Source organism: Sceloporus undulatus, chromosome 9, assembly GCF_019175285.1.
Source record: "Sceloporus undulatus isolate JIND9_A2432 ecotype Alabama chromosome 9, SceUnd_v1.1, whole genome shotgun sequence".
NCBI classification, from domain to species: domain Eukaryota; kingdom Metazoa; phylum Chordata; class Lepidosauria; order Squamata; family Phrynosomatidae; genus Sceloporus; species Sceloporus undulatus.
Window position 1 is genome coordinate 26,250,472 of NC_056530.1, and position 27,093 is coordinate 26,277,564.

The 27,093-nt window shown below is 49.3% G+C and overlaps 1 protein-coding gene across 3 annotated transcripts; it reads right to left on the reverse strand.

Moving 5' to 3' along the window:
- Positions 1-6,053: 6,053 nt before the first annotated feature.
- On the reverse strand, positions 6,054-11,305 carry LOC121916213 (protein FAM71B-like). 3 transcript variants are annotated; one of them, XM_042441049.1, is made up of 7 exons: positions 10,924-11,305; positions 9,419-9,579; positions 8,378-8,577; positions 7,997-8,240; positions 7,034-7,335; positions 6,700-6,758; positions 6,054-6,270 (listed from the first exon to the last, which is right to left on the reverse strand). In XM_042441049.1, exons 1-7 carry the CDS (start codon positions 11,039-11,041, stop codon positions 6,161-6,163), a joined length of 1,194 nt encoding a protein of 397 aa, XP_042296983.1. In that variant the 5' UTR covers positions 11,042-11,305; the 3' UTR covers positions 6,054-6,160. The 3 variants fall into 3 exon arrangements, with proteins under 3 accessions (XP_042296983.1, XP_042296984.1, XP_042296985.1); XM_042441050.1 differs by having other exon boundaries at positions 9,419-9,583; positions 10,924-11,030; XM_042441051.1 differs by lacking the exon at positions 10,924-11,305 and adding an exon at positions 10,431-10,680 and having other exon boundaries at positions 9,419-9,583.
- Between the last annotated feature and the right edge of the window lie 15,788 nt (positions 11,306-27,093).

Sequence of the window (27,093 nt, forward strand, 5' to 3'; positions counted from 1 at the left end):
CTGGGGCAGAAGGCAGAAGTGATGAGACAGTTGTGTGACTTGCTCAAGGTGCACCCAGTAGGACTGTTCAGAGGGATTCGAACCCTGGTCTCTAGCCCGACACTCTCGCAGCTACACCCCACTCCCTCTGATAGGTTTGTCTTGGGCCAGATTTCTCCAGAGGAGGCTTGCCACTACCTTCCTCTGAGACCAGGAGAGCGTGAGTCCCCCAAGTGGGTTTCCACGGCTGAGCAAGGATTCGAACCCTGCTCTGGAGTCCAACACTCAAACCATTGCACCACAGTGCCTCTCCAGGATTGTAAGTTTGTCATGGCCTTTGGTGCTGAGAGAGAGCATAACTTGCCCAAGGCCATGCAGTGGGTTTCCATGAGTGATCTGGGATTCAAACCCTGGTTTGCAGAGTGGAAACCCAGTGCTTGACCATTATGCGCCACTGGTTCTGTCCAACTAGAGGTCATCAATCCCAGGCCTAGTCGCGGGCATCAGCGGCCAGAGCCTCAGGTGGCCCCATCTTCTTCCAACGCTGGTCCTCTCTTGGCGTTGGCAACCCAGCGCTCTGCTTCCAGGGATGGAAGGCTTTCCTGGTCCTCCGCCATGAAGCAGCTGCTCCCTTGTTTTTGCCATGGAGGCCGAGAGCTTTCCTTGGGGAAGGCAATGCGCAGGACATGCCTGGACACGCTTCAGTGAAGAAGAGGCGGCCGAAGAGGAAACAGCGGCCCAGGGGTGCGGGCTGAATGCACATGGAGGGGCTCCCCCTTGGCTTAAACGCACAAAAACATCATGATTTGGGAAGGTTTTCCAATGGAGCCCCCCCCCTCCCGCCCCTGTTACCGCTTTACTCTTTCTGGTGTTCTTCAAGAATCAAGGAATCGGGAAGAGATATCATCAGACAACTGGGCAATTTCATACAGTGCCCATATCCAGTAAAGGGCTGTTGTTAGGTTACTCCATTGCAAAGCCAGCAAAGTGAACACTGCACACCAACGGACATTGCACACTAATGCACACGGTGCACTAATGGGCCACTCTTGTCCCAAAATGCATCTTTGCAATTCGCAAACCATATAAGTTAGCTTCATAAAAAGACAATTCAAGCTGCACCTTCACTGCAGAAACAATGACTTTAACTGCCAGGACTCAGTGGCATGTAATCCTGGGATTTGTAGTTTGCTGAGGATCTACCCTTCTCTGTCAGTGATCTCCAATGCCACCACAAACTACAAATCCCCCAACACCAAATGCACCTGAGGAAGCAGACTAAAGCCTAGGGAAGCTCATGCTGCCAACATCTTTCTTCCAGTGAGTCTCAAAGGCGCTTCAAGATCTCTCTAGGTACGAATCCCAGGACTAAAATGGCGTCGAAGTGCATTAATCCTGCAGTGTAGATGCAGCCGAGGAATTGGGGAGGTATCGTCAGATAATGCGGCACGTTCCAAGCAATGTTGCTTTTTCTTATCTCTGCCATTGTGATCCTATCTACAGCCATTTCATGGAGAGGTTTTGTCTGTCTGTTTGCAACTGCAAACCCCTGAGCATCTCTCCTCTTGGAAGCTGTGGCTCATTGTCTTTTGTTTCCCCAGAGGTCCCTGAAATTTCCATTTCTGGCTCTGGACATTTCATCATCCGGTCCCTGGCTTTGTCTTTGAGGCTTCGCTCCCTTGAGATCGCCCCATCCATAATCCAAGGTTGCTTTTTCCCTCCTTCTTCTCAGCAGCCGCCGCAGGAAAATGACGTCTGGCGTATTATGTACTAATTGTTTGTCCGTCTGAATCTTAAAGTCCCCAAAGACTTCTTTTTAAATACGCCATTTCTTTCTCCATTATTATTAATACAAACTGGGATTCTGTTGAAGACTCAGGTGTCTTTGTGTCTTCAAATCGCCTCTTGACTTATGGAGATGCCATGAATTTCGGAGGCTTTTTTTCCTTGGCAAGGGATATTCAGGGTTGGTTCGGACAGTTCTCCCTTGAAATAGAGCCTACAGCACCTGGCGGTCTCCCATCCAAGTGCTAACCAGGCATGACACCGCTCAACTTCCAAGATCCTATGGGATTTGGTGCCTTTAGGGTATGGTGATCTGTGCCTTCAAGTCACCTGTTCACTTACAGCGACCCTATGGATTTCAAGGGTTTTCCTACACAAGGAAGCCCTAAAGGTGGTTTTGCCAGTTCCTTCCTCTGAAGCAGAGCCTAGTCTTCATTAGCAGTCTCCCATCCAAGGACTAACTAGGGCTGACCCTGCTTAGCTTCCAAGATCAGACAGGACCTGGTGCCTTCAAGTCACCTGTTGACTTATGGCAACCCCATTAATTTCACAAGGTTTTCTTAGGCAAGGGATCCTTAGAGGTGATTTTTCCAGTTCCTTCCTCTGTAATATCACCAATGGCAACTTTCATTGGCGGTCTCCCTTCCAAGTCCTAACCAGGACTGATCCTGCTCAGCGTTCAAAATCAGGCAGGAATCTGCTGCCTTTTGGGTATAGGACCATACAGAATCACACAGCAGACAAACATTAGGAATCCTCCAGAATTCTTCCTTAGGCTGAAAATAACAACAACAACAACAACAACAACAACAACAACAACAACTGGAGTCCCAGTGTGTGATTTGCAAAGGTGCACAATGGGAAACCAACAAGAGAGTCCCAATGCTCTACTAATGCGCATCAACCAACTATGGCTGGTGTCTTGATGCAGAATAGGACCACAAAAAAACCCAAGACACCCCTGAAATTTAGCTGGGGATGGGGCTTTGCACTCAGACCCCAAACCACCCTCCATCTCCATGTCCAAAGCTGTGTAACCGAGCACAACTATTTGTTTTCCGGCACATTTGAACATCGAGGATCGCCATTAATGGCAATTAATAATTCGGCCGTGGGCCCCTTTTGGAAGCCCCCAAGGGACAGGCCAGAAGGTACAAATGAGGCCGGTTGTACCTCCCCCATCTTCTTCCAGAACCCTTTACAGCCATGGTTTTCTCCCCCTAACATTGGGGCGCATGTTGTCCATCCAAGGCTCTGGCGCTGGGGAAAAGGGTGTATGAGGCGGACAGATTAATCACCTTTTGCAAAAAGAAAGAAAGAAAGATTTCACTGTGAGCATGCTGTCGCTTTCCCCAGCCCCATTGTTCGACGCCCGGCACACAACCCCCCGACATATGGCCCTCATTGTGGGCTCACGCGAGGCAATGACAATGGCACACTCCCCACTAAGGGATGCTGGCCTCTGGCTTCGTTGCCGCCGCCACCGTCCCTCCTGATAGATTGGGTTCCCCTCCTTGTCTGAGCCGTCCTCTTTTGTGCTTCAGGTGGACTTGAAAAGGGACCAAGGTGGCTTTTTACGGGGCGTTATTGGTACAAATGTCCCCCCTCTTTCCTCCCTTGGCAACCCAATCTTATAAGGAACATTTTGGCAACACTCCTGCAAGGCGGATCCATACACAAATTGGCAAGCTAGGGAAACTTGGCACAGAATAGTTAAGAATCTCTCCGCCTTTGATGGCAAATTTTATCATCCTGGACACACCGAGATAAGCCACTGAGACAATGCTCAGAGTCAGAGAGGCTGAGTTTGGTTTTAATGTGCGCATGCCGTTTTTCATTTCCAAAGTGACCCAAACATATCCGAATGCACATCAACGCACCTTTGCCTGGGCCCATATATGTATCTTTTACAATTCACTCACATTGCGTTTCTGCAAACTACTTATGGATGGGTGAAGCTACGCACTGTTGAGCGACGTGTGCAATCTAAGCCAACAACAACCACCACCAGATTGTAGTATAACATAACACAATATTTGTCTCCCGTGCCTTAGAGTTGCTCTCAGCCTTTGCTGTGACTTCAAAATGGAGTTCCGCCGCTCTGGGATCTGCTTGCGTTCCAGATAGCGCACTCTCGCTTTCTCCGATATTTGCTGCTTTATGTTTTTCATGCGCTGTCCCAGAGGGACTCCCTGAAGACTTTCCAACAAGGTCTCTGCCTGGCACAGCTGTGACCAGGGGCCAGATGGGGCTCCTCCGTCCTCCGTCCCAAGCGGCCATTGAGCCACACTGCCCTCTGCCAGCTGCTCTTCAGGCTGCAGGGCATTCATCATGCAACACAAATGTGGGTTTGGATCAGAACCAGCGCTTGGAGAGGCCCAAACTCAGGCTAGAGCACCAGAAGATAGTTTGGAGCTCCCAACACAAACCAAGAATCGCAGGATCTTGGAGTCTGGAGTAAGATGCCAAGGGATTTGGACCTGGCTGCCAACTTGTATGGCATTAAATGGGGTTTGGATTCATTAATATAGAAAGATGGGGACATAAATGGATGGGTGCAGTGGTTAGAGTGTTGGACAATGACTCTTGAAACCAGGGTTCAAATCCCCACTAGGGCTGAACCTGGTTAGCTTCCATGATCAGATAGGATCTGGTGCCTTCAAGCTGCCTGTTGACATATGGCAACCCCGATGGCACCTGAGTGGCCACCCTTCCAAGTCCTACCAAGGACTGACCCAGCTCAGCTTCCAAGATCAGACATGAATTTGCTGCCTTTTGGGTATACATTAACTTTTGCCATCTTGGCCACGCTCAGATGTTGCTTTGGCCAAAGATGTGTTAGTTTTCATATGTGAAATGTTGGAAGGTATGACAAGAGCATTGTTGAGCTTGTGAGGCTCCTCTGGGGCATTTTGCGTCTGAGTCCCATAAACCAGGACCACTTTTGCACCCCACAAGTACAGGTTGAATATCCTTTATCCAAAATGCATGGGACCTGAAGTGTTTCAAGTATATTTGCATATACTTGAGATCTCTTGGACACAAGACTCAAGTCTAAACATGAAATTCATTTATGTTTCCTAAAGACCCCACTATATGCACATAGCCTGAAGGTACTTTTATACAGTGTTTTAAACGAATCTTGCGCATGGAGCAAAGTTTCTGTCTGTCGAAAACAACGGTGTCACTCTCACCATGGAAAAACGTTTCAGACTTGGAGCATTTTGAACTTAGAGTTTTCGGATAAAGGATGCTCAACCCGTTTAGCACGGTGATGCCATTTTAACTGCCATGGCTCCACCATGCGGATCTCTGGGATTTTGCAGTTTCCTGAACTCTTTACAATCCTCAGCCAGAGGGTTTTCGCATCTCCCCACACTACAAATCCCAAAGACGCCACAAGATGCAACCATGGCAGTTAAAGTGGAATTAAATCTCTATCATTACATAGCCTGGAAAAAGACCTCAAGTCCTTTCGCATTACATGATTATGGCACCTTGGTTGTGCTTTAACTGCCACGGCCCAGTCTCTCGAATCCTGGATTTGGCAGTTTCCTATTTCATATTCTCAGCCAGAGACCTCCAGTGTCTTGTGGCACTTAAAGTGAGATGGAAAGGCTATTCTTGAGCGGTGTGAATGAGCCCTTCGGGATACTGCTCTGAGTCCTGACCTGCCACAGCATCATCAAGGGGTGCAAGGGGTGCGGACGCACCAGGTGGCACCATTAGAAGGGGTTACTCCAGGCACTCTTGGAGGGTGAGGATGGGAGTAAAGCCATGGTCCTTTTTATTTGCTCCATCCTTCCATCCTTGTCCCCTGGAAAGACTCTTTGCTGTGATTCCCTCTTTCCTTAAAGGTGGAGATGTTTTGGAATTAAAAAACTCTTCATGCTTTGGGGGGGGGACAGTAACCCTTCTTTGCTATCTTGGTGGCGGCAGGATGATGGGTTCTGTGGGGTGAGACCCTCCTCACCATCCCCATCCCCATCCTGGGGGTGATGCCAGGAGTTACTGCATTTGGTGATGCCAGCCCTGGATCGCATCCACACAGCAGGAATTACCAGGTTTGGCACCACTTTGCCATGGCTCAGTGCTATGGAATCCTGGGATTTGTAATTTTGTGAGACACTGAGCCTTTTCCTGTTTGGTAGCACCGCAAACAACAAATACCCGGATTCCATAGCACTGAGCCATGGTGATTAAGGTGGTACCAATCTGGATTATTTCTGCAGTGTGGACGCAGTCCCAGCGACGCTTCTGCTGACCTCCCCTCATTCTCCTTCCTCATGTGTGGTGGGACATTTTCTCCTAGGCTTCCTCCCTCTTCTACCATTGTCTTTATTAAAGTCAGAGGTGGCTGGCAGAGAGGGCCTTTCTGGTTTTCGTCTGGGCTTCTTCAGCGCTTCTTCTCGCGTCCCTTGCCGGCCGCCTTGTGATATCTGTGGCTGGCGTTGGAGAAGGAGCTCAGGAAGAGAGAGGAGATCTTGCTGGGGCTCCGGCTGGCGGCTTTGGAGATGGAGGCAGAGAAAGAGAAGAAAGTGACAATTGCAGAATATCACAAGGGACACCCCTCCAAGGATCATATAGTCAAACCCTCCCATTCTGTGCAGGAGATCCCTTGCCCAATGATGGGCATTCAAGCACTCTCTTGCCTGAAACTTCATGGGCTGGATATGGAAATGTGGAGCCTATCCCCAAATATGAGAGTGGCCCTTGGGAAAAGAAAGGATGGGGATGGAGGCTATTTGAGGGAGGCAGGAGTAACACAAGCCAGCAGTGCATCCAAGTGGAAGCATAAATGCACACACACAAACTGACCACGGATGCTTCGTGTTTCCACCATGTATGGAGACATTCATGGCTCAATGGCTGTTCTGCCCTGGATGAGGATCTGAGGAGGAAGCAGAGGCAGCCCAAGACAGGGCCAAGCCTTACCTCTCTTGGACGAATGGCTCCTGCGGGATTTGCTGGTCTTGCTCCTGGGGGTGTTTTTCCTGGAATGGAAACAGGGTTTGTCAGAAGGCTGCCCATCATTCCCAAGCATGGCTCTGTCCTATGTTTGCAACAGTTCCTCCTTGCTGCAAACTGGACCAACTGTCTACTTGGAATTTGGAATATTTGTATCCCAGGATTTAGCAAGGATCTTAGGTTTGCTATTTCCGCTGGCGAATACTCTCTGGGGAAAGGCAGGTTTGGTTAAATTTGCACCTCGTACCCCAATAGCCCTCCCCGCTTTCCATAATCCCTGAGTAGGGCCTTTCTAGTCTACCTGTTTGGCAGGGCGCCTTCCTTGGCCTTCTCGGTCTTGGTGCCTTTGGAGGGAGCCGGGAAGATCTCCTTGGAGGAGCTCTGGCCCTCAGACGGCGGGGGGCTCTCCAGTTCTATGGGACCCTCGGGGCTGGCGTCCAAAGAGGGCTGGAGGATGGCGGCCATGGGGCTCAAATGTGGAGCTTGGGAAGGCTCCGCTGGGTTCTCCTTCTCCGGGTTCTCCTCTGGCAAAGGGCTGAGGATTTGGGTCACGGTGCACTCCTTGGGGACGTGAGTCTCGGGGGCCAGATCCGGGGCGGGGGGCTGAGGAGAAGAGACGGGGCTTTAGGACAAGGCCCTTGGACCCGACTGCTATGCAAGGCCTCATTGGTCTTGACCTCAACTTCATATTTTTCAATTTCATGTTTTCCAAAACTGAACCCAGAGCACATTCTGCCCTTTGCCATGGAAGTCCCAGTCCAACGGTGGAAACAAGCACGTCTCCAATGTTGGAGGAGATCATTCCTTCTTCGGACCACTGTAGAAAAGACCCTGGCTGTACCTCTCGGTGGTGGCCCCCAATTCTCTATGTCCCAAATGAACTCCCATTTAAAGTCTGGACTAAAATCTAGAATTAATGCCACCCTTTGCAATGAAAAGACCCCATCTGACACTTGCAACAAGCATGTCTCCAATGTCAGAGGAGATGTTTCCTTCCTGGGATAATGGTAGAAAAGATGCTGACTGTGCTGCTTGGTGGTGGCTCCCAATTCCCCATGTCCCAAAGGAATTCACAAGCCTATTTAAAGTCTGGACTAAAATCCAGAGCATATTCCACCTTTTGCAATGGAAGACCCAATCGGAGAGTGGCAACAGGCCTGCCTCCAATGTCAGAGGAGAGGTTTCCTCCCTGGGACCACGGTAGAAGAGTGGCCGGCCGCAGCGCTCGACGGTGGCCCCAATGCCCCCAACGGAAGGCACTCACGAGAGGTGTATGGAGGAGGGAGATCCCCGGGGACTGGCTGTAGGGCTGGTCCTTGGCCTCCCCTTCTACCGACGGGGGACGCAGGAGGTGGATGACTTTGACCCAGGCCTCAAAGCTGTCCACCTGGTTCTCCGCCTGCGGACAGAGCTGGAGGTAGAAGGTCCGCCCGGTTGCCATCTTGAACCGCAGCTGCTGCTTCTCCAAGTCATGGACGGAGATCTTGACGAAGCACAATGGAAGGAGCCTGTGGAGGGAACGTTTGGAGCCGGTGGGCCATGACTACAATTTTATTTATCGAAACCATTTGCGGGATCAAAAAAGGATCCCTTACATTTTTTTCGGTCAACTTGAAGAGGATTTGGTGGACAGGTTGAGCCTCACCTGGTCAGCTCAAACTTCGTGTTCGGAGTGGTGGGCCGGACCTTGGCCTGGAGGTTCACGGGTGGCGGTTCGGACGAGAGGATGTGTTGGGCTAGCAGAAGCACGTTGGGCACCTGGAGCCCCGGACTGGTGGCCACAATGGCAACTCGGACCAACCGGACTTGGTTGTGGACGTCAAGCGTCCCTCCGCGCTTGCTCACCTGGGAAGGTAAAGAAAAGCAACAAGCACAACTATGTGTGTTAAACCGCCAAGGCTTTGGGAAAGGAACTTTCTTTTGGACTACAGCTTCCAGAATCCCCAATTCAGCCCCTTTCTCCCTTCTCCTCCCTGCTAAATGAATGGATGGCAAACCTCTTTTGCCCTTTAAAACCAGTTTGCAGCAACTGAAGTCAGCTGAGGACAAAGAAGGAAAGGAGAAGGAGGACAGAAGGGCCTCATTCCCACTTACAAATAAATCGATTTGTGATCCAAAATGATGGATCGGTTCGACAGTGGAGTGTGGTTCCCACTACATTTGACCAATCACATAAAACAACCAACTTGTGGTTCCCATTCACGAACGAATCGGTTCAAAATGTACCCGCTGCAGCTGGCTGAAGGGCACATTTAAACCGATTCCAATCCGCATCTGGTTCACACTTGCATGGAATCGGTTTACCCAAAAAGATGCGGGGGAAAAACAGCATCAAAAAGTCGTGGGTTAAATTGGTCTGGCGCATGCCCCCCCCCCGAATCGCTTCAGCAAATTGCTTCAAGTGGGAACCAGGGTCATTTTGAATCGGTTCAAACCGATTTTCAATCCAGTTTAAAAAGCAGTGGGAATCAGGACCTTTTAAAAGCCACTGAGGATGGCAGAGGATGAATCCAGACCATCCCAGAATGTGGGAAGGCATGAAATAAATCTAATTGTGGCCATAATACCCCAAAGGTTAGTAGTATAGATGTGTTTATGGGATCCTGATGGATCAACCTTCTTTCTTCTTTCTCCCACCCAGAGATCCAGCGGAGGAAGGGTCCCTTTCCAAACCGGTTCTTCTTACCTGGACAAAGTCACCTTCGAACATAGAGGCCCATTTGAAGATGTTGTACTCTCCGGCTCGGAGCTGGCGCTGGAGCGGACCCATGTCCGTGTTGAAGAGGCCTTTGCTGACGGCGACGCTGAGGGGCTGAGACTTGTTCGCCATCTTCCTTTCTTCCAGGCCTGTCTGGCGGGGAGAGAATAGTGGTTAGAGCCATGGTGAGTGGTAGTGGTTGTATATATAAATGTGTGTGTGTGTGGGTGTGTGTGTGTGTGTGTGTGTGTGTGTGTATATATATATATATATATACTGTATAGTTTAATATCCTGCTTTCTCCCAGCATGGAATCCCAGGTGCCTTACAGAAACACCAAAACCCAGAATACATTCCAACTATTCCTTTCATTTGTGTCCTGTGCTGAAAATAAAGGGGAAACTCCTTTTGGCATTATGCAGTGTGGGCTCAAGCTTCGTCCCATTGCCTTCATGCGTTTGGGGTCCCTTTCTCTTCCAAGAAACAAACATGCCCCAAGCTCTGGGTGCGAATCTTGCCTAAGGAAGAAAGGATTTTAGAAGGATCCATCCTCTCCCTCATTTTGCAGCCAGGAAAGGCTGCCAAGGAGAGGAATGTCTCCAAGGGCAACCACAAATGTGGTTTTACTCAATGCGCTTCTTTAGTCATGTGCCAAACAGAGGGCATTTTGGAATAAATAAATAAAAGGTTGAGTCCTGGACATTTTGGAGTCCTGGAAGGTCAAAATGTAGGCCATGTCCTGGAAAAGGAGGACGTCTGATCACTTGGAACAAAGTACCATTTCTGCAAACCAAGAGGGCACCTCAACCAAGGGAAGCGCATGAGGAAAACACGGTGAAGTCCATAACAAAATCCCATGTATAAAGTCAGTCTATGGCAATGAACTTGTAGTTATAGGAGTGTCTCTGTAGCTTTTTTTGGGTTGTCTCCACCATTTTGTGGGTGAGGACATGGGGGGGTCACCCTGGCGGAAGGGGGGTGGCGGGTTCAAGTGACTGACCTTTGGTCTTTTGTGGCCTGTCCTGGTGGCCCGTTGCAGTCCCTCGGTGGCCCACAGCCCTGGCCCCTTGCTCTTGGTGGGAAACCCAGCCGCTGATGTCACTCCCTCCTTCTATGACCTCTCTGCCCCATTGCCACGGATCTGGGCCCTTTGCAGGAGCCATGCACAAAGGCCATAGGCCTCTCCTGACTAGGCCTCTATGGTTTGGGATCTTTGGGGAGACTGTGGCCCCTTCTCCCAAGACCCTGAAGCCCACCCTTTGCAGAGTCCCCCCTGGTTTCACTTCTTGACCAATTATGACTCCAAAGGATGCAGAAATAACCCACTTTGGCACCACTTTGACTGCCCTGGCTCAAGGCTGTGGCACATTGGGAACAGTATGGCAGAGCTCCAAAGTTCCCAGAATTCCATAGCATTGAGCCAAGGTGGTTAAAGTAGTGTCAAACCAGATCAGCCCCATAGTTCAGATGCGGCCTATTATGAATCTAAGGACCTGTCGTAAGCGCTGGCTCCGTCTTGCCACCATTATGAGGGCCTTTGGCGGGAAACCCAGGAGACTTAGGACCTTTTTGGCTCTCAAACTGTGGAACTCCTTCCCACAAGAGGTCCATGATGCATCCACACTGCAGGATTATTGCAGTTTGGTACCTCTTTTGCTGCCTTGGCTCAATGCTGTGGCATCCTGGGATGCGTAGTTTGGTGGCACACCAGAGCTCTCTGACAAGAGAAGGCTAAAGATCTAACAGACTTCCATTGCAATGAACCATGGGGGCTAAAGGGGTGTCAAACTGCAGCCTCAGTTAGCAGCCCTCCTTCCACCAGAAGCCCTTTATTATTTAGGCAGACCCTGGACTGATTTCAAAGGCCAGCTTGGTTTTATTCTGACTGGGATTCCTGCTGTTTAGGAGGAAGAAACAATAAAACCCAAAGGGGGAAAATCCCTGGACTTTGTCTCCATCTAGTGGCCAAAAGGAAAAATAATCTTTGCCTGAAGGGACCCCTAGTGCGCATGCTCAGAGGCAGCCCAGCAGACCTCCTCTTTCCTGGCAGCTGTGAGGGCAGCCAAGGCTTCAGGGGCTGAGACTGACATTCAACCCCCCATCATGACAGTGGCTCCGAGTGCCTCTCCTTTGCTGTTGCTTGCAACAAAGCGCTGGAATCCCCTGAACTGAAGCAGGGCTGGTGCTCAGCATGGCTCCTTGGAGAGAAGACCAGTGGGGTGTCCAGTGGGGTCCTGTCCTGGGCCCAGTTGGCTCTCGGCATCTTTACAGTGACTTGATGTTGGAATAGAGGAATGCTTTATCCAAATTTGCATATGGAGGAGCACTAATACTCCGAAGACATGTGAAAGGGATCGTGGTGTCAAGTAGACCACAAGTTGAACATGGAGTCAGCAGTGTGATACGAAGCTAAAAGGCCAATGCGCTTCTAGGCTGCACAGATAGAATGCTATCTCTAGATCAAGGGAGTCATCGTGCCACTCATTCTGCTCTGGTCAGGCCCCACCTGATATTCACGTCAGTTTCTGGGCAAAACAATCAAAAAGGACATGAGAAACAGAGCCCATGTGTCCAAGGAGGGCAACTAAAATGGTGAAGGGTCTGGAAACCATGGAGCTCTATGAGGAGAGACTGAGGGAGCTAGAGTATTTAGCCGGGAGAAGAGAAGGTGAAGAGGTGATATGATGATAGCCCCTGTTTAAATATCTAAGGGATGTCAATTGAGAGGGAGCAAGCAGCTTGTTCCCTGCTGCTCCAGAGAACAGGGACAGTGGGATGCAACTACAGACAAAAAGAGATTCCCATAAACCTTAGAAGAACTTCCATCCTGACAGTAAGAGCTGTTTGACAGTGGAAGACACTGCCTCAATGGAGATTGGGGTGGAATCCCCCTCCTTGGAGGCCTTTAAACAGAGGCTGATGGCCATCGGTTCAATGGGGATGCTTTGAAGGAGAGTTACCTGCATGGCAGAAGAGGGGTTGGACTGGATCAGGGCCCTTCTTGGGGTCTCTTCCAACTCTGTGATTCTGTGATTCGATGGGGCCCAAGGCCTGGGACTCCCTCTCCTTCTCTATATTTTCCTCTCAAATTCTCACATAGAGGGAGCCATGGCAGTAGAGTGATTCAAACTGCATAAACTCTGTAGTGTGGCAGAAGCCTGGCTCAGTGTGCATGTGTGGGTATATATATATACAGTATATTATATATGGCCTTTAACAGGGATGTTAAGCCAATGAGGTTGCTTGGCTGCGGAGGTCACAATGGAGCATGGCACAACAATGCCATGAGACAATAATGGCTCAGTCACTCAGAGCAGGCAGCAGCCGGAGGCAGGCACTTCTGGCTGGGCAGAGGCAGGCCCTGCACTGCGTTGGCGATGCTGGTTGTGTGTCTTTCCTGGGTTACCTGATGGACGGCCGCTGCCAGATCCTTAAGATTACTAAAGGAAGGCCTTGGCAGCCACCTTAGGTGTGAACCAGCTACAGAAAGCTGGCGGAGACTTTTGAATGGAATCTCCAACTGCAACCAGAATACCTGGTGCTTGCCATCGTCCCCTTCTTCCTAGCCATCTTGCTACTGTATTTTTGACCGCCATGAAGAAGAAGACCCGAAGCGCTGGGCGAAGCGCCAGGCACCTTTCGAGAGGCCTTCTGGGAAGACCGTGGCCACGCCGAGGGAGAGGATGCCGCCGATGCCACTATAAGAATCTGTCGATGGCTACCATCCCGCGCCATTCTGATCTCTTTAAAGACTTCATAGAACACATCAAGGAGACAGTGGCCAAAAGTCCACAGAAAATGCAAAGGATGAGGGTCTTTGGTCCCCTGATGCGGTGGTACAGCTCGGTTTGCAAAGGCCACAAGGAGCCGTCAAAGGCACATGTTTAACAGATACCTGGGGTTTATATATGAGCCCCACAATAAAAAAAGCATTGAGTAAACCTCCCAAAAAGTCTCTTTCTAATCTTTTATATAAAATAAAAACCACATGCGGGGGGGGGGTAGGTCAAGGGGACACCCGTCAAAACACAACGGATGCCACCAACAAATGAGATGCTATTTCCCTGGCTGGGATGATGCTTTTAAACAGACAAAGCCCCCTTTTCCCGGGTGGGTTTTTAAAACCCTCTGCAAACAGGCTTGGAAGAACCAAGCAAGGAAAACCAAAAACCAAAGCCACTTTTCGTCAGCGCGTTTGTCACATCTCTGCAAACGCTGCTTTTCAGAAAGCGAAGAGAGGAAGAGATCCGAGGCAGAAGGAATGGAGGGTCCTTTCCCCAAGCCCCTTGGGGGTTGCGGCCTCTCCCTTGCCCTGCGCGTTGAGGAGCTCATGGCTTTCCGGTGGCACCTGGCACTAGAAATGCTCTCTCCTCCAGCGATGAGCATGACCTCTGTGTCCTGTGCCAAAGGGGAAAGGAGTCACAGGGGGAGAAAGATATGCGCATAGGTTTGGCATGTGCTTACAGAGGCATGTGCCATGTTCATATCTACAGGATGAGTCCTAGCATCCTAAAAATGGAAGGGTCCCTTAGGAGCCATTGAGTCCAACCCCAGAGGTTAAGGCAAGGCCTCCAGCTAAAGCGTCCCAGCAAAGAGCTCTCCGGACTCTTTCTGAAGGCGTCCCAGGGAAGGAGGGTTGCCTGGTGGTTTGAGCGCTGGACGTGTGACTCCGGAGGTCCTGGGTTCGATTCCCAGCTCGGCCATGAGCCCAATGAGTGACCTGGGCAAGCCACGCTCTCATAGCCTCAAGGGAGGCAATGGAAAACCTCCACTGAACAATTCTTTGCCGCCTCCCTCGGAAGTTTGGTCCCGTGTCACAACCAAAATTCTTCTAAGTTCAATCCAAATCCACCCTCCTGTAACCTAAAGCCCATGAGACCTTCCTCTGGGGCAGCTTTGTTGCCCCTTCCACACTGGTTCTACTGTGGCATCGGTCAATTGTGCATTTACCTTGGTGTGTGGTTGGTCCTCTGAAGCATTGGCCCCTTGTGCGTCAGTCCCATTACACATCTATCCTGTTTGGGCATTGGTCCTGTTGCATATCAGTGTGGTTGTTGACCTATTCTTGTGCACTGATCCCATTGTGCCTGGGTCCACGGTGCATTGGCCCCATTGTGCGTCATTCCCATGGCACATCTATCCTGTTGTGCATTGGTCCCATGGTGCTCTGTCCCATTCCTAATCCCAATGCCAATGGTCCACACACAAAGCTTCAGGTCCCAAGTGGATTGCGACTCTCCTTCTTCTCTTCCTGCCGCCCAGAGATGTGTGCGTTTGCGCGCCGAGTTGTCCGCACGGCTGAAGGGAGGCCTGGACGTAATGCAGGTGGCATTTCTAGGCTGCCCGCTTGACCAGGGGTGCATAATGACCAGGGCCCTGAGCCGGGCCATTATCTCAGGGGGCCCGTGGGTGGCATCCCCGAAAACCAGGGGGGCAAAGGCAGCCTCCAGGAGGAGACTAATGAGGCCAATGGTTTTGGATAATGACTCCACCAGCGGAAAGGCCCGCTTTGGTGGTCTGTCACCTGGCAGGGACCCTCGTCCTCGGCATGGCTCTGTCCCAAGCCTCCGGGATTTGTAGTTTGCGGGGATCTGAGTGGCTTTCTTCCTCCCCCATAAAAGCAAAGGGCCACGTTTGGGTCACCGCAAAGGGGGGACGCACACAAAATGGAGGACAGTCAAGGAGAAAGGACATTGCATGAAATGTTCCGCTGGCTGACCTTGACAAGTCACACTCTCCTCAGCTTCAGGGAAAAGCCTTGGCAAACCCCCTGGACTAATCTTGCCTTTGGTCCCATAAGTCAGAATGACACTGTGATGCGGGCAAAAACACTCATATCAATGCATTTTATGATTATTGATGATTATTTGCAGTTATTGCATTGCATTATGCGCTCAGCCGCATTTATCGGATGGACTCACTTGGTTAAAATGGCTGCAAGAGACTAATGACCCGGCGCAAATTGGAAATACGTAATCAGTTAAAAGAGCATAGCATCAATTTTTTTTTAAAGTACTGTATACATATTAAAAACAATCCATATATTCATTAGTAAAACCCTAAAACCTGGGCTGCTGCCCAGTGCAAAATTAAATGCAGTTGTGATGCCGCTTTAACGGCCGTGGCTCCATCCTGTGAATCCTGGGATTTGTAGTTTGCTTGCAAAACCAGAGCGCTCTGAAAGAGGAGGCTAGCTACTCCTCCAAACTACAATCCTGGATGCTGTAGCAGAGGCGCCTTGGGTCCCACTCTTGTGAAATTTAAATGGTAATAGTTTAACTCCATTTAACCGCTGTCACTTTCCTGAGTTTTTAATTGCACTGTGCTTTTAGACGGGAAGCCACTGAATCCCAATTTTGTGAAAAGCAGGATAGAAATAATAATATAGAATAATAAAATAAAACAACAACAACCACGGCCACCGTCGTCACTTTAGTATTGTAATACTTTAATTCCATTTTAATTGGAATTCATCCACATCTCATCATCAGTTTTTAAGATATTTATTATTTAGTGGTTATTTAGTTATTATGGTATTAAAGGCTCCCGAGTGGCTTACAATTATTATTATTATGTTATGATTATTTATTATAGTATTATTTATTTAGATATTTAGATATTTTAAATCAAATATTATTATAATAATATAATTATTAATATTATTATATTAAATACATAATATATTAAATATTATATTAAATAGCAAATATTTAATATATATCATATTTTATTAAATATTATATTATTAAATTTATTATATTAATGGCATATTTAATATTAAATATTACATATTATAATTAAATATTATCAAATATTGTTATATAATATAATTATAATATATTTATTTATTAAAATTGTATATAAATATTCTTATATATTATCTTAAATAGTTCAATATTTAGTAAAATTAGACTTTACATACGTCTTAGCTTTAATGTAATTTCATCACTCTTAGATGATTCTAATTGTTTATATAAACTTATTCTTTTTATTAATATTCTTACTTCTATTATATCGTAATCTTACATTTTGCTCTTGCTTTCTTAATCAGTTCCCTCTTTCTGCAGCGTTTTTGGAGGGGAGTTTTTGTTACACCCCGTATTTTTATTTTCTTTACGAGGTCTTTAGATTTAGTGCTGTTTTTCGCCCCGCCCGGGTGGCTTCTGGCTTTTGGCCCCTGGCGGCGCCGCCGCGCGACCGGGCGGCGCAAGAGGAGCGGGCGAGGCGCGCAACGCCGTCGCGTCGCTGGGCACACATAGGACGTCGCGGGGCGCGGCAAGGAAGTCCTCGGCAGCGCGCCTTCCCCCTATCGGCTCGCCGAGAGGTGCGGTCCGCCTAGAGCCCTCGCGTGGGCGTGATACCACATACGGCGCTGGAGGCGGCGCGCGGGCCCGCCTTTTCCTTCTTTGCCACGCCGCGGGGCCCCCCTGCCTTGCCTTGGTTGCCATTTTTTGCCATTTTGCACTGGGATTTTTACATTTGAAGTATGGTCTTTTTTTCCCCCTTTTGCCACGGAGGCCGCCCGAGAGAGAGAGAGAGAAGGAGGCTGGGGCTTCGGGTTGGTGGCCGAGGGAGGAACAAAACCGAGCAGGAGCCTCCTGGGAAGCAAGGAGAGGTTGCATTTCAAATGCAAAAGCCTGGATTTGATTCCTATTTTGGGCAGAAGACGGAGCACCAGAGGGCCTCCTGGATGGTAACCCCAGCCCCCTTTGGGGTGCCTTTGCCCTTGCTTGTCTTTGCTTTCTTCCTGTCTTTCTTTCTTTGCACAATCTTCCCGGAGAGGTTTTATTTTATTTACCTCTTTCCTGGGCTCCCTTTGGGGGGTGCAAAAGGGAAAGGGAATAAAAAGGGGGGTCTATAGGAAAGGATAGGAAAGAGTCATAGACGTTTTTGCAAAAAGGAAAGGAAGGAAGAAGGCATACATTTTGGATTGTTTTGTTGCAAAACAATTTGGGGAGGGGTCCTTGCAAGAGGATCGGGGCCTTTTTTGGGGGGAGGAGGAGGTGTGGCTCCAAAATGTTGGTATTTCCCCCCCATCCCCTCCCAAATTGCGTGCCTTATTTCCCCATTGAGAACCCCCCCCCAAAAAAAAGCCCCCCCACTTTGTGTGTATTGTGGCTTTTGCAAAGGCTTCTCCAACCTGGAAGTCCCTGGTTTCAGTGTTGCAACCTTTAATAGCCAGGAATAATGATAATGGTTATAATGAGGCACTTTGGTCCTTTTGCTTGCCCTGGGAACCTCCATGCCTTTTGGGTCCAGAGGTTGTGGGGGTGCATGAGTGCAAAGGTGGGGGCTTTGCGTGCAGCATAGCAGGTCCCCCAAAGGTCAGATGGGTGCACCCTTGGGGAAGACAGCATGGTAAGGGATTGTGGGGTGCATTAGTGCAAATGTGGGTGTGCAAGAGTGTTTTTGCTTGCACTAGAGAGCCTCACGCGTGGTGGGAATGTCTCGGGAAGAGCTTGGAAGAGACATTATGGGTTAAGAGATTGTGGGGTGCATCAGTGCAATCTGAGTGTGCACAAGAGTGTTTTGCTTGCACTAGGAGACCTCCACGCCTGAGGTGGGTATCCTCAGGAGGAGCTTGGAGGAGACATTATGGGTTGAGAGGTTGTCAGTGCAAATGTGGGTGTGCACAAGAGTGCTTCCCTTGCACCAGCAGACCCCCAAGTGTGGGAGGGGCGCACCTCAGGAGGGACTTGGGGAAGACAGCATGGCAGAGGGCCATGGTTAAATAATTGTGGGTGTGTATTAGTGCAATTGGTGCGTGCACAAGAGGGCTTTCCTTGCACCAACAGGCCTCCATGTGAGGTGGGGGGAAATGGGTGTGACTGGGGGAATCCAGGGGGAGATCCATCTGGACCCCCCAGTGCGAGGTTTTAGGGAGACAGCTTGGGTTGGTAGAGTGCAGAGGTGTGCTAGTGCAAATGTGAGTGTGAACAAGAGTACTTTCCTTGCACCAGCAGACCCCCCTGTGTGAGGTGGGTACACCTCTGGAGAGGCTTGGGAAGATAGCATGGGTTGGGATAACGTGTGTTAGTGCAATTGGTGTGTGCACAAGAGGGCTTCTCTTGCACCAGCACCCCTGGTGTGTCTGGGATTGGCTTCTGGGTGGGCCCCGCTGGCCCTCTGCCTTGGCTCCCAGGGTCCAAGGCCTCCCCATGTGGCAGGAAGATGGCTTCCCTTGGCGTGGCACCTTGCCCACGGCAGCCGTTGCCAACCACAGAAGCCAAAGATGCGCCGGAGCCTCCCTTGGCCAGGGGCCAGGTGGGGTGGGCCAGAAAGGTGGGCCGCCCAGCCTTGCAGAAATCCCCTTGGAGGCAGCCTGCTCAGTGGCATGGCATGGCATGGCGTGGGGTGGAGGAGGCCAGAGAGACGCCTCTTCTTTGTCTCTTGCCCAGGAGAAGCTTTCGGGGCAGGGGACCCACAAGCCATGCTGCTGCCACCGCCCCCTCTCTCTGGGTTGGCATGATGTCCAAGGAAAGGTGGGGACTCTGTTTTTGGCCTCAGTGTTTGGCACCGTCGGAGGCCTGGTTGGCACCCTGCCCATCTTGGGCCAGCTGGGTGGCTGATGTAGGAGGAGGAAGAAGGTTCATGAAGAGGCCACCAGAGCAATGGTGCCAAGGCCCCTGTGCCTGGGATTCAGGGATTGCCCGGTATTTGGGCACTGCCAGGCCTTGTGTGCCCAGTGTTTAATGCTATTCAGAGCTAACCAACCCCCCTGCGCCTAGTATTTGGTCACTGCCTTGCCTTCTGTGCTCAGTATTCAGGGATTACCAAACTCTCTGTGACTGTTGCTCATGGACTCTTATCTCTTTAATGCAGCTGCTCAAATGCACCGGTTGATTCAACTTTTGCCATAGAACCCTAGAGTTGGAAGGTACCCCAAGGGTCATCCAGTCCAACCCCAATGTGCCATGCAGGAATTCACAATCAAAGCATCTCTGACAGATGGCCATCCAGGCTCTGTTTAAAGGCCTCCAAAGAAGGAGACTTCAGTGTCTTCCAGGAAATTTTTCCTAACATTGAGGTGGAATCTCTGTTCTTGCAGTTTGCATCCATTGCTCTGGATCCTAGTCTCTGGAGCAGCAGAAAACAAGCTTCCTCCTTCCTTTATATGACACCTTTCCAAATATTTAAACATGGCTGTCATGTCGCCCCTTCACCTTCTCTCCTCCATAAGCCACTCCTTGCAAAGCCACCAAAGTCTCTTTGCCTCCAGTCTCTTAGCTTTTGCAATAATTCTACGGTCCAGGAACAGATGTCCTTTTTCATCATCTGTGTGACCTGGTCATCTTTAGGTTCGAGACCTATAACCGACCTTTTTTCCTCCAAGAGAGATGTCTTATCCTCTGCCCCAATCTCTGGAGCCAGATGTCTCTTGATGCGATGATCCTTGCACCTCGGTTGCAACCTTTTCTACTTCCCCGCCTGGTTTGTTGTTTGCTCCTGTCTTTCTATGATCAACCTTGTTTTGGGCGGCAGAAATCATTTTGCTCCTTGATGCACCACTGAGGAAGGTCTAGAAGATGCTGCCCTTCAACAATAATGATAATGATAATAATTTATATTTCCCGCCTCTCCCTGCAGATCAATAATGATAGAGAGAAAAGGCAAAGAGAGGCTGCCTTGCTTCATCCAAGAGCCTCCTCCTCTCCATCCGCCGCAAGGCTTTTCTCCTCCTATCTCTCTCTCTTTCTTTGCAGGATCCGGCCTCCTTCAGCCTTAATTAAGGATTGACTCCATTTCAAAAGGGGAGGAACGCCCAGCGCCTCCTGGGGATTATTCCATTTATTCGCCCCTCGTCGCTGGAAGGGGGGTGCTTTCCATCCCGGCACTTTGCTGGAGTGCTTTCAAAAGCCACTTGATGGTGGAGAGAGATGAGAAACTGGGCTTTTGTTGACCCACAAGATCCTCTCTGCTGGCCTGGAAGCTTGGAGGCGCATGGGGCTTTCCTTGCGCCACTTTTTACGTGCCCAGGGGCACTCTTCTCCACTTGGCCTGGTTGCACGATGGGACTTTGCTCCCCTCCCGCACTCTTTTTCTCTCCATCAGCTGGTGGAAATGGGGCGGCTTTCCAGATGGGGTTAGATGGCATTTCCCCTTGGCTGGGGATAATGGGAGTTGCGGTCCCGCACTGGAGAGTCTCTTGTCTAGTCTTCTTACATTACTCTGCCTATCCTAGCTGTATTGGTTTCTCCCATGAGTTGTTCCTTCTCATTGTGTGTCCGAAGCATGACAGCCTCAGGTTTGGTCATCTTGGCTTCTTCCAGGGAGGTTTATGGCTTGATCTGCTCCAGGACTTATTGGTTTGTCGTTTTGGTTGTCCATGGGATCCTCAGCCCTCTTCTCCAGCAAAACATCTCCAACAAATTGGTCTTCTTCCTATCATCTTTCTTAAGTCTCATATCATGGTAACAGGGAATACAACAACTTGGGCAAGTCTAACTTTTGTGCTCACTTGTACATCTTTGTTGTATATGAAACCCATACACAGCTGCACTAAACCTGAGGCCTGATTCCCACTACCTTTTAAACCGGATCACAAATCTGTTTGAACCAGTTCAAATGACCCTGGTTCCCACTTCAACTGATTTGGCGAGGGGCACCATGCGCTAGACCCATTTAACCCACGTCTTTTGCCACCGATGTTTTCCACATCTTTTTTGGATAAATCGATTCCATGCGAGTGTGAACCGGATGCGGGGATCAGAATGGATTTCGGCCGGCTGGAGCAGGTCCATTTTGAACCGATCCATTCATGAACGTGAACCACGAGTGGGTTTAAAATATGCAATTGGGGCAAACGTAGTGGGAACCACGCTCCACTGTCGAATCGGTCCATCGATTCGGATTGTGAACCGATTTATTTGCAAGTGGGACTGAGGCTGAAGTGGCTGGAAGGCTGGACCTTTGGCCGGAGCAGGGGTCTCCATGGCGGGGGGCGTTTTAGGGCGATGAGATCGGTGGAGGTGGGCGGGTGGCTGTCACGCCAGCTTCCCTCCGTTCCCTTTCAGGCTCGGGGGTCTTTCTCTCCTCCCCTTCCCCAGATTTGATGATCTGGAGCTAATGAGTTGGTGGTGGGCCGGGGGCAGCTCCTCAGTCAAGTGTTTCTCCCTTCCTTGTGGCCGTCTGTTTGGAGCCATGGAGGAAAGGGAGGAAGGCGGGGGGGCTGCTTTGTGGTGGGAGACCCCCGGCAGCTGCAGATGGCATTTGGGGGGCTGACCTGCCTCCAATGACCCTGGGACCAAGGAGGAGGGGGACTGCCTCCCCTTCTCCAAACCCTTGCATTGGCAAACAGCACTCTGCCTTTCCAGCTTGGAAATGGAGATAATGGTTGTCCTGGAGATGGGAATGCCACTGGGGTTGTGCGCAGCGAAGGCGGGGGGCTTTTTTGCCCCCTCTTTTGTGGTTTACACGCCCAAATTTGCAAAAAAACCTCACTCTTTTTAATTGCAAGCGAGGAATTTCATGAAAAGGCTGCTTCTTTTTTCCCCTTTCCCCTTCTCCTCTTTCTTCTTTCAGACTCCAAAGCCCCTCAGGGCCTCTTCTCCGTCCGCTCTTGGTCTCGGTTGCATCTCCCCTCGATCTGAAAGAGTTTGGGAAATGGGAAATATAAATACGGCAAGGAAAGACAGCAAGAAGTAAATATAAATGCAGCAAGAGATACGATGTTAGGGTTGCCACAAGTTGGAAAGGACTCAAAGGCACAACAAGATGTAAATAGCAAAGACACAACGCAATGCTAAAGGAGGACGAAGTCCACCGTAGATAGGATTAGGTTTGGCTCGTCTCAGTCCGAATTTGCAAAAATGTCATTGTTTTTAATTGCAAACAAGGGATTTCTGGAGTTTGCATGAAAAGGCTGGTCCTTTCCATTCCTTTCTTTGTGGCTCAGAGTCCAAGGCCTCTTCTCCATTTGGTTGGTTGTTTCTTCCGTCTTTTGGATAATAAAGGGACGCAAAGAAGAAAGGATGAGTCAATAGTGGATCCATCTCACCGCTGCTTCTTTTTGCAGGGGAAAAATTCCACTGTTTTCCATTGCAACCAAGGAATTTCACAAGGCGCATGAAGCGGCCGTCTCTTGTCTTTTTCTCCTGGTCCTTTATTTACTTCTTTAAAGTAAAGAAGGGTCCCCAAGGCAAATACGGGGAACTGATAACATGGCGACCGTAAGCCAGATTGTTCATTATTAAACCGCAGGAGCAGTCAGAGCGTTGGAGTCCATAAGCCAAACCTTCGACGGTTTCTCTACTCTCCGGCTGCTTTGAAAAAATGACAAATCAATACGAATTAGCAATACCAAATTTACCGGTCGCGCGAGACGTTTCACGCCAATCTTCAGGAATACTGGGATCGATGCGGCATAAAATATATTTATTGGATTAACATCTCTGAACAGGAAGACTTCCCTAAACTCTTGTAATAAGTTAATATTTAATCATTTATTAAAAGAATGGTTAAAGAAAAGAAAAGTATGAAATGGTATATTGACCACATATTGTTATAACTGGATAAGATTTGGATTCGAAGCCGGAGTAAAGGACTTTGTACTGACTCCAGTTCCACCCAAAATTCCTTGTCTCCACAACTCCATTGTATTATTATTATTATTATTATTATTATTATTATTATTATTATTAATGTATTTACACTACACAATGTAGTGTGCAAGTGTGTAAAAGTGGTGGAATTGCCTCAGCCATGTGGCCATTTTCACTCCCTGGTGAAAGTGACCTTCGTAGTTGTTTTAGCAATGTGCAATAATCCCTTTTTTCTTTTCCTTTTGCAAATGTGAATACTAAGTCTTGAGCGCAAGCGGCGCTTTCTTTCCGTTCCTTAAGAGTTGGCAGGTTTTTATCCTCAGGGAGAAAAGCATCCCCTGCCGGACCGTGACACAAACACAATTGTGCGCTTGCAGGGAGTTGTCCAAAAGCCAAGCGGAGAGGCAGCCCTTTCCGATGGATGCCGTTCCTGCAATGGTGGGGATTGCGTTAGAGAATGAGAGGCTTAGTGCAAAAACAAGATGGCTTGCTATTCGTTTGCAAGGCGGGGGGACGGGACGCATGCTCACGGCCCCTTTCCCCTCGCATGCAACTGGTCCATTGAGGGCACGCCGGCCAAGCGGGTGTTGCACGCGCTCCGTGGGGGGCGGAGGTGGCGGAGATGTGGCGGCCGAGAGGCGAGGACGGCCCCATTGTGCAGAGCCAGCTAGGCGTGCAAAGCCCAAGGAGAAAGCCCGCTTTTGGGGTCCCGTTGCCCTTGGCTGGCCCTTCGGCTCCAGATGGCAGTTGAGAGCAGAACAACCCCCAGATCGCTTTGCACTTCTCTAATCAGCTTTGGGTCTCACCCTGCCCACCCAACGGCTGGTGCGCAACGGGGTTTTGGCCTGCTCCCAATGGATTATTATTGCTGACATATTTATATCATCTGCTGTTTTCCCAGTTTGGGGCCAAAAGTGGCTTCTGGTTGTTGTTGTTGCAGCAGCTGCATGCCTTCCTTGGCTACTGAACCATGTTGTATTCACGGGTTTTCCTTGGCAAGGTTTCCTCAAATGAGGTTTGCTGCTGGTAGCTGAGGCCGAGAGAGTGTGACCCACTCAATGCCACCCAGTAGATTTTTATATGACTGACTGAGGACTCGAACCCTGGTCTTTGGAGTCCTAGTCCAGCATTTAAACCACTGCATCATGGTGGCTCTTAGATGAGTTTTGCCTTTGTGTCTTCCTCTGAGGCTGAGAAAGTGTGGCTTCCCAAAGGTCGCCCAGTGGGTTTCTGTGGCCAAGTGGGGATTCAAAATTGCCATCATCATTTAATGATAGGTTCTAAGACTCTAGGAATTACCGATGATGTCAGATAATGTGCCATGTTCCACGGAGGTTTGGCTATGGAAAATGCTGCTCCTTGGAGGACGGCGCATTATCTGACAATAGCTTGCTGATTCCTAGATACCGTTTGAACTGTTGAGTGTAATAACATCTGGAAAAATAAGAGATAAACTGATAGGGATAATGTTATCTATTTATACTGCTCCTTTTACCTTGAAAGTGGATTGCAAATATTAAATACTAAAAGAGAACCATGCAGAAGCGAATGCATAATTAAAGTACAGGGGTACCCCGGGTTACGAAATTAATTCGTTCCGCCGCCGCTTTCGTAACCCGAAAATCTTCGTAAGGCGAAAAAGCCATAGGCGCTAATGGGGAAAAGCCGCGATTTCGTGCGAAATAGCGCCGAAAAGCACCAAAAAATTTTTCGTAACCCGAAATAACCTTCATAACCCGGAACAGTTTTTTTAAATGGATTTTTTTCGTAACCCGGAAATTTCGTAAGGCGGCGCATTCGTATCCCGGGGTACCACTGTATTAGTAGAGATAAAAGTTGTTGAAGAGCCTATCTGCTTAAAAGCAGCCCATGGGATGTTAGTAACAGCAATGGTCTTTTTGTTCCCTCCCAAATGCTGAGCTTGGCTTGTAAGCCCCAATAGACACTTGAGAAGTCATTCTATCTATACAGTCTGCCAAAATGTCTGAATGCAATTGCTGTCGATCGGATCTCAAGAGCGCAGTCACGAAAAGGGGCTTTCCAAGGATTTGAACCCTGGTTCACCGCGGGAGGAGATTCCAGACTCTGACGGCATCCGGTTTCTTGGCCAGATTTCTTTGGAGGAGCTTTGCTTTTGCCTTCCCTTTTGGAAGGCTGGCTTTCTCACAGCCACCCAGTAGGTTTCTAGTGGCCGAGTGGGGATTCGAACCCTACTCCCCTGGAGTCCTAGTCGAACAAGCCACAACACTATGCTTCGTTGTTGCGTACCTTCAAGTTGACTTTGACTTGGGGCAACTCTCACCTTGGCCGCGACGTCTACAGAGGAAGTCTTCGGAGGCTTGGCTAAGATCACCAGACGGCTTTCCAAAGCTGAGCAGCGATTCGAACCTTGGTCTCGTGGAGGGCTGAGCAGATGGAGTGAAAAAGCCAGCTTAATGTGGGAGAACCCACTGAAGGCACTGCCATCTCCCACAATGATCTGCATGCTTATAAGTTGTCCATACCACCCTGCTTTGTCTCCAAGGATGGGCGCACCAAAACGGGGCATTTGTGGGTACGACCTGCACTGCAAACACATACTGCAAATGCACAAGTGGAGAGGTGCACCGCCAGCAGCCACCAATGGTCAACCTTTTTCTGCCCACCTGCCAGGCCAGTCAATGCTCTGTGCGACCGGCCAGTCAATCGGACAAGTCATTGACCACCTCTTGGGTGCATTGGTGATGCGTTGGCAACACCATCATGGAGGACTCGCATATGTGCCCCCTTGCCATCCCATGGTAGTGGCCAGTTTGTTAACATTGTGACTGCATCCATTGTAGGGTTGGCGACACCTTGCGTCAGTTGTCGTTTTGCTTCACGGGGGCGTGTGATGGTCGATGGCGCGATGGGTGGTGCAGCTGGCCACTTGTAGACATGTGCAATCGCTTCATGGGTGAGCGACTAAAAATCTTATGGGGCCTTTGAGACACCCGGCCCTGCCTCCGTACCGGCACAAAGTCCGCACACCAGTGCGATCGCTTGCACTTTCCATCTTGATCCGGAGCAAACTGGGAATTATTTCACTCTTCTATTTAGTTGTGCAGCTTCATCCTGATTCCTCCACCCTTTAAACAAGTAGGTTTCAAAATGGGACGAAACCGTGTCTTATCACTCGTGCGGAAAGCCCCCGTGGTCTGTCTCTCAAACTGCTGGAGAAAGTGAGAAGTATCCTTCCAGGGTTTGAATCTTGGCTTCGCCATATGAACCCAATGGGTGGTTTTGGGCAGATCACACACTCTCAGCCTCAAAGAATGGCAAAGGCAAGCCCCTCTAAAATCCCATGATGGGTTTGTTTATGGTCATCATAAGTTGGAAATGACTTCAGGACGCATAACAACAACAACAATGAAAGTGGTCATTTGCCCATTCTGGTTTTCCTTTCCAAAAACCATCAAAATTCACCTCTTCCTTCTGCCCGTATTTCTTCTGTAATGCTGTCCGTTTGGGCAACTGTTACCCCAATAACCGTTGAGTCATTTAGTAAAACTCTTAACAAGGTTTCCGCTAATTGCCGAAACCCTAAGCTAGTTAGTCCCCCTCTCCGTTTAGAAATAAAACAAGTTAATTAGATGCTAAGCGATTGCTTGCCATCCATTATTTATAGGTAACCATGTTGCGCAAACGGAAATATATGATAACGAAATGCAAGCGGCGAGACGGCTCCCCTTTGCATCCTTGGCTTCGCTTTTCCCCGGAGGAGAGACGGAACAGTTAAAAGCGTTTTCCTTAAAACAAAAGAGAGACGCAAAGCGATGTGGGATTTGGAAGGCAATGGGAAAGAAGGCGGCTGAAGAGCGAAAGGAAAAAGAGGGGCGTTGCTTTTTGAATGAAATGGACATTGCGGGTTCTTAAAAAGATGGTTGTCGCTGGGTTTTTAAAAATGTGGACTTCAAGAATTGGCATCAGCTTTGAAGAACTGCATTCTTAAAATGTAGACCTGAGTTCGAGTTCCCACTCAGATGTGGAAACTTGTTATATGAGCAAGTCACACACTCTCAGCCTCAGAGGAAGGCCACAGAGAACCCCAAATCTTGCCACAAAAACCCTGTAATAGGTTCATCTTAGGGTTGCCGTAAGTTG

What these genes read in the sequence shown, in the direction of transcription:
- LOC121916213 (XM_042441049.1), bottom strand. Translation starts at nt 11,041, where the DNA reads ATGGACCTCTTGTGGGAAGGAGTTCCACAGTTTGAGAGCCAAAAAGGT. An exon ending in TCGAAGGTGACTTTGTCCAG is followed by an intron (nt 8,578 to 9,418) that starts GTAAGAAGAACC and finishes TTACCTTCCCAG; the next exon opens with GTGAGCAAGCGCGGAGGGAC. An exon ending in ACGAAGTTTGAGCTGACCAG is followed by an intron (nt 8,241 to 8,377) that starts GTGAGGCTCAAC and finishes TTCCCTCCACAG; the next exon opens with GCTCCTTCCATTGTGCTTCG.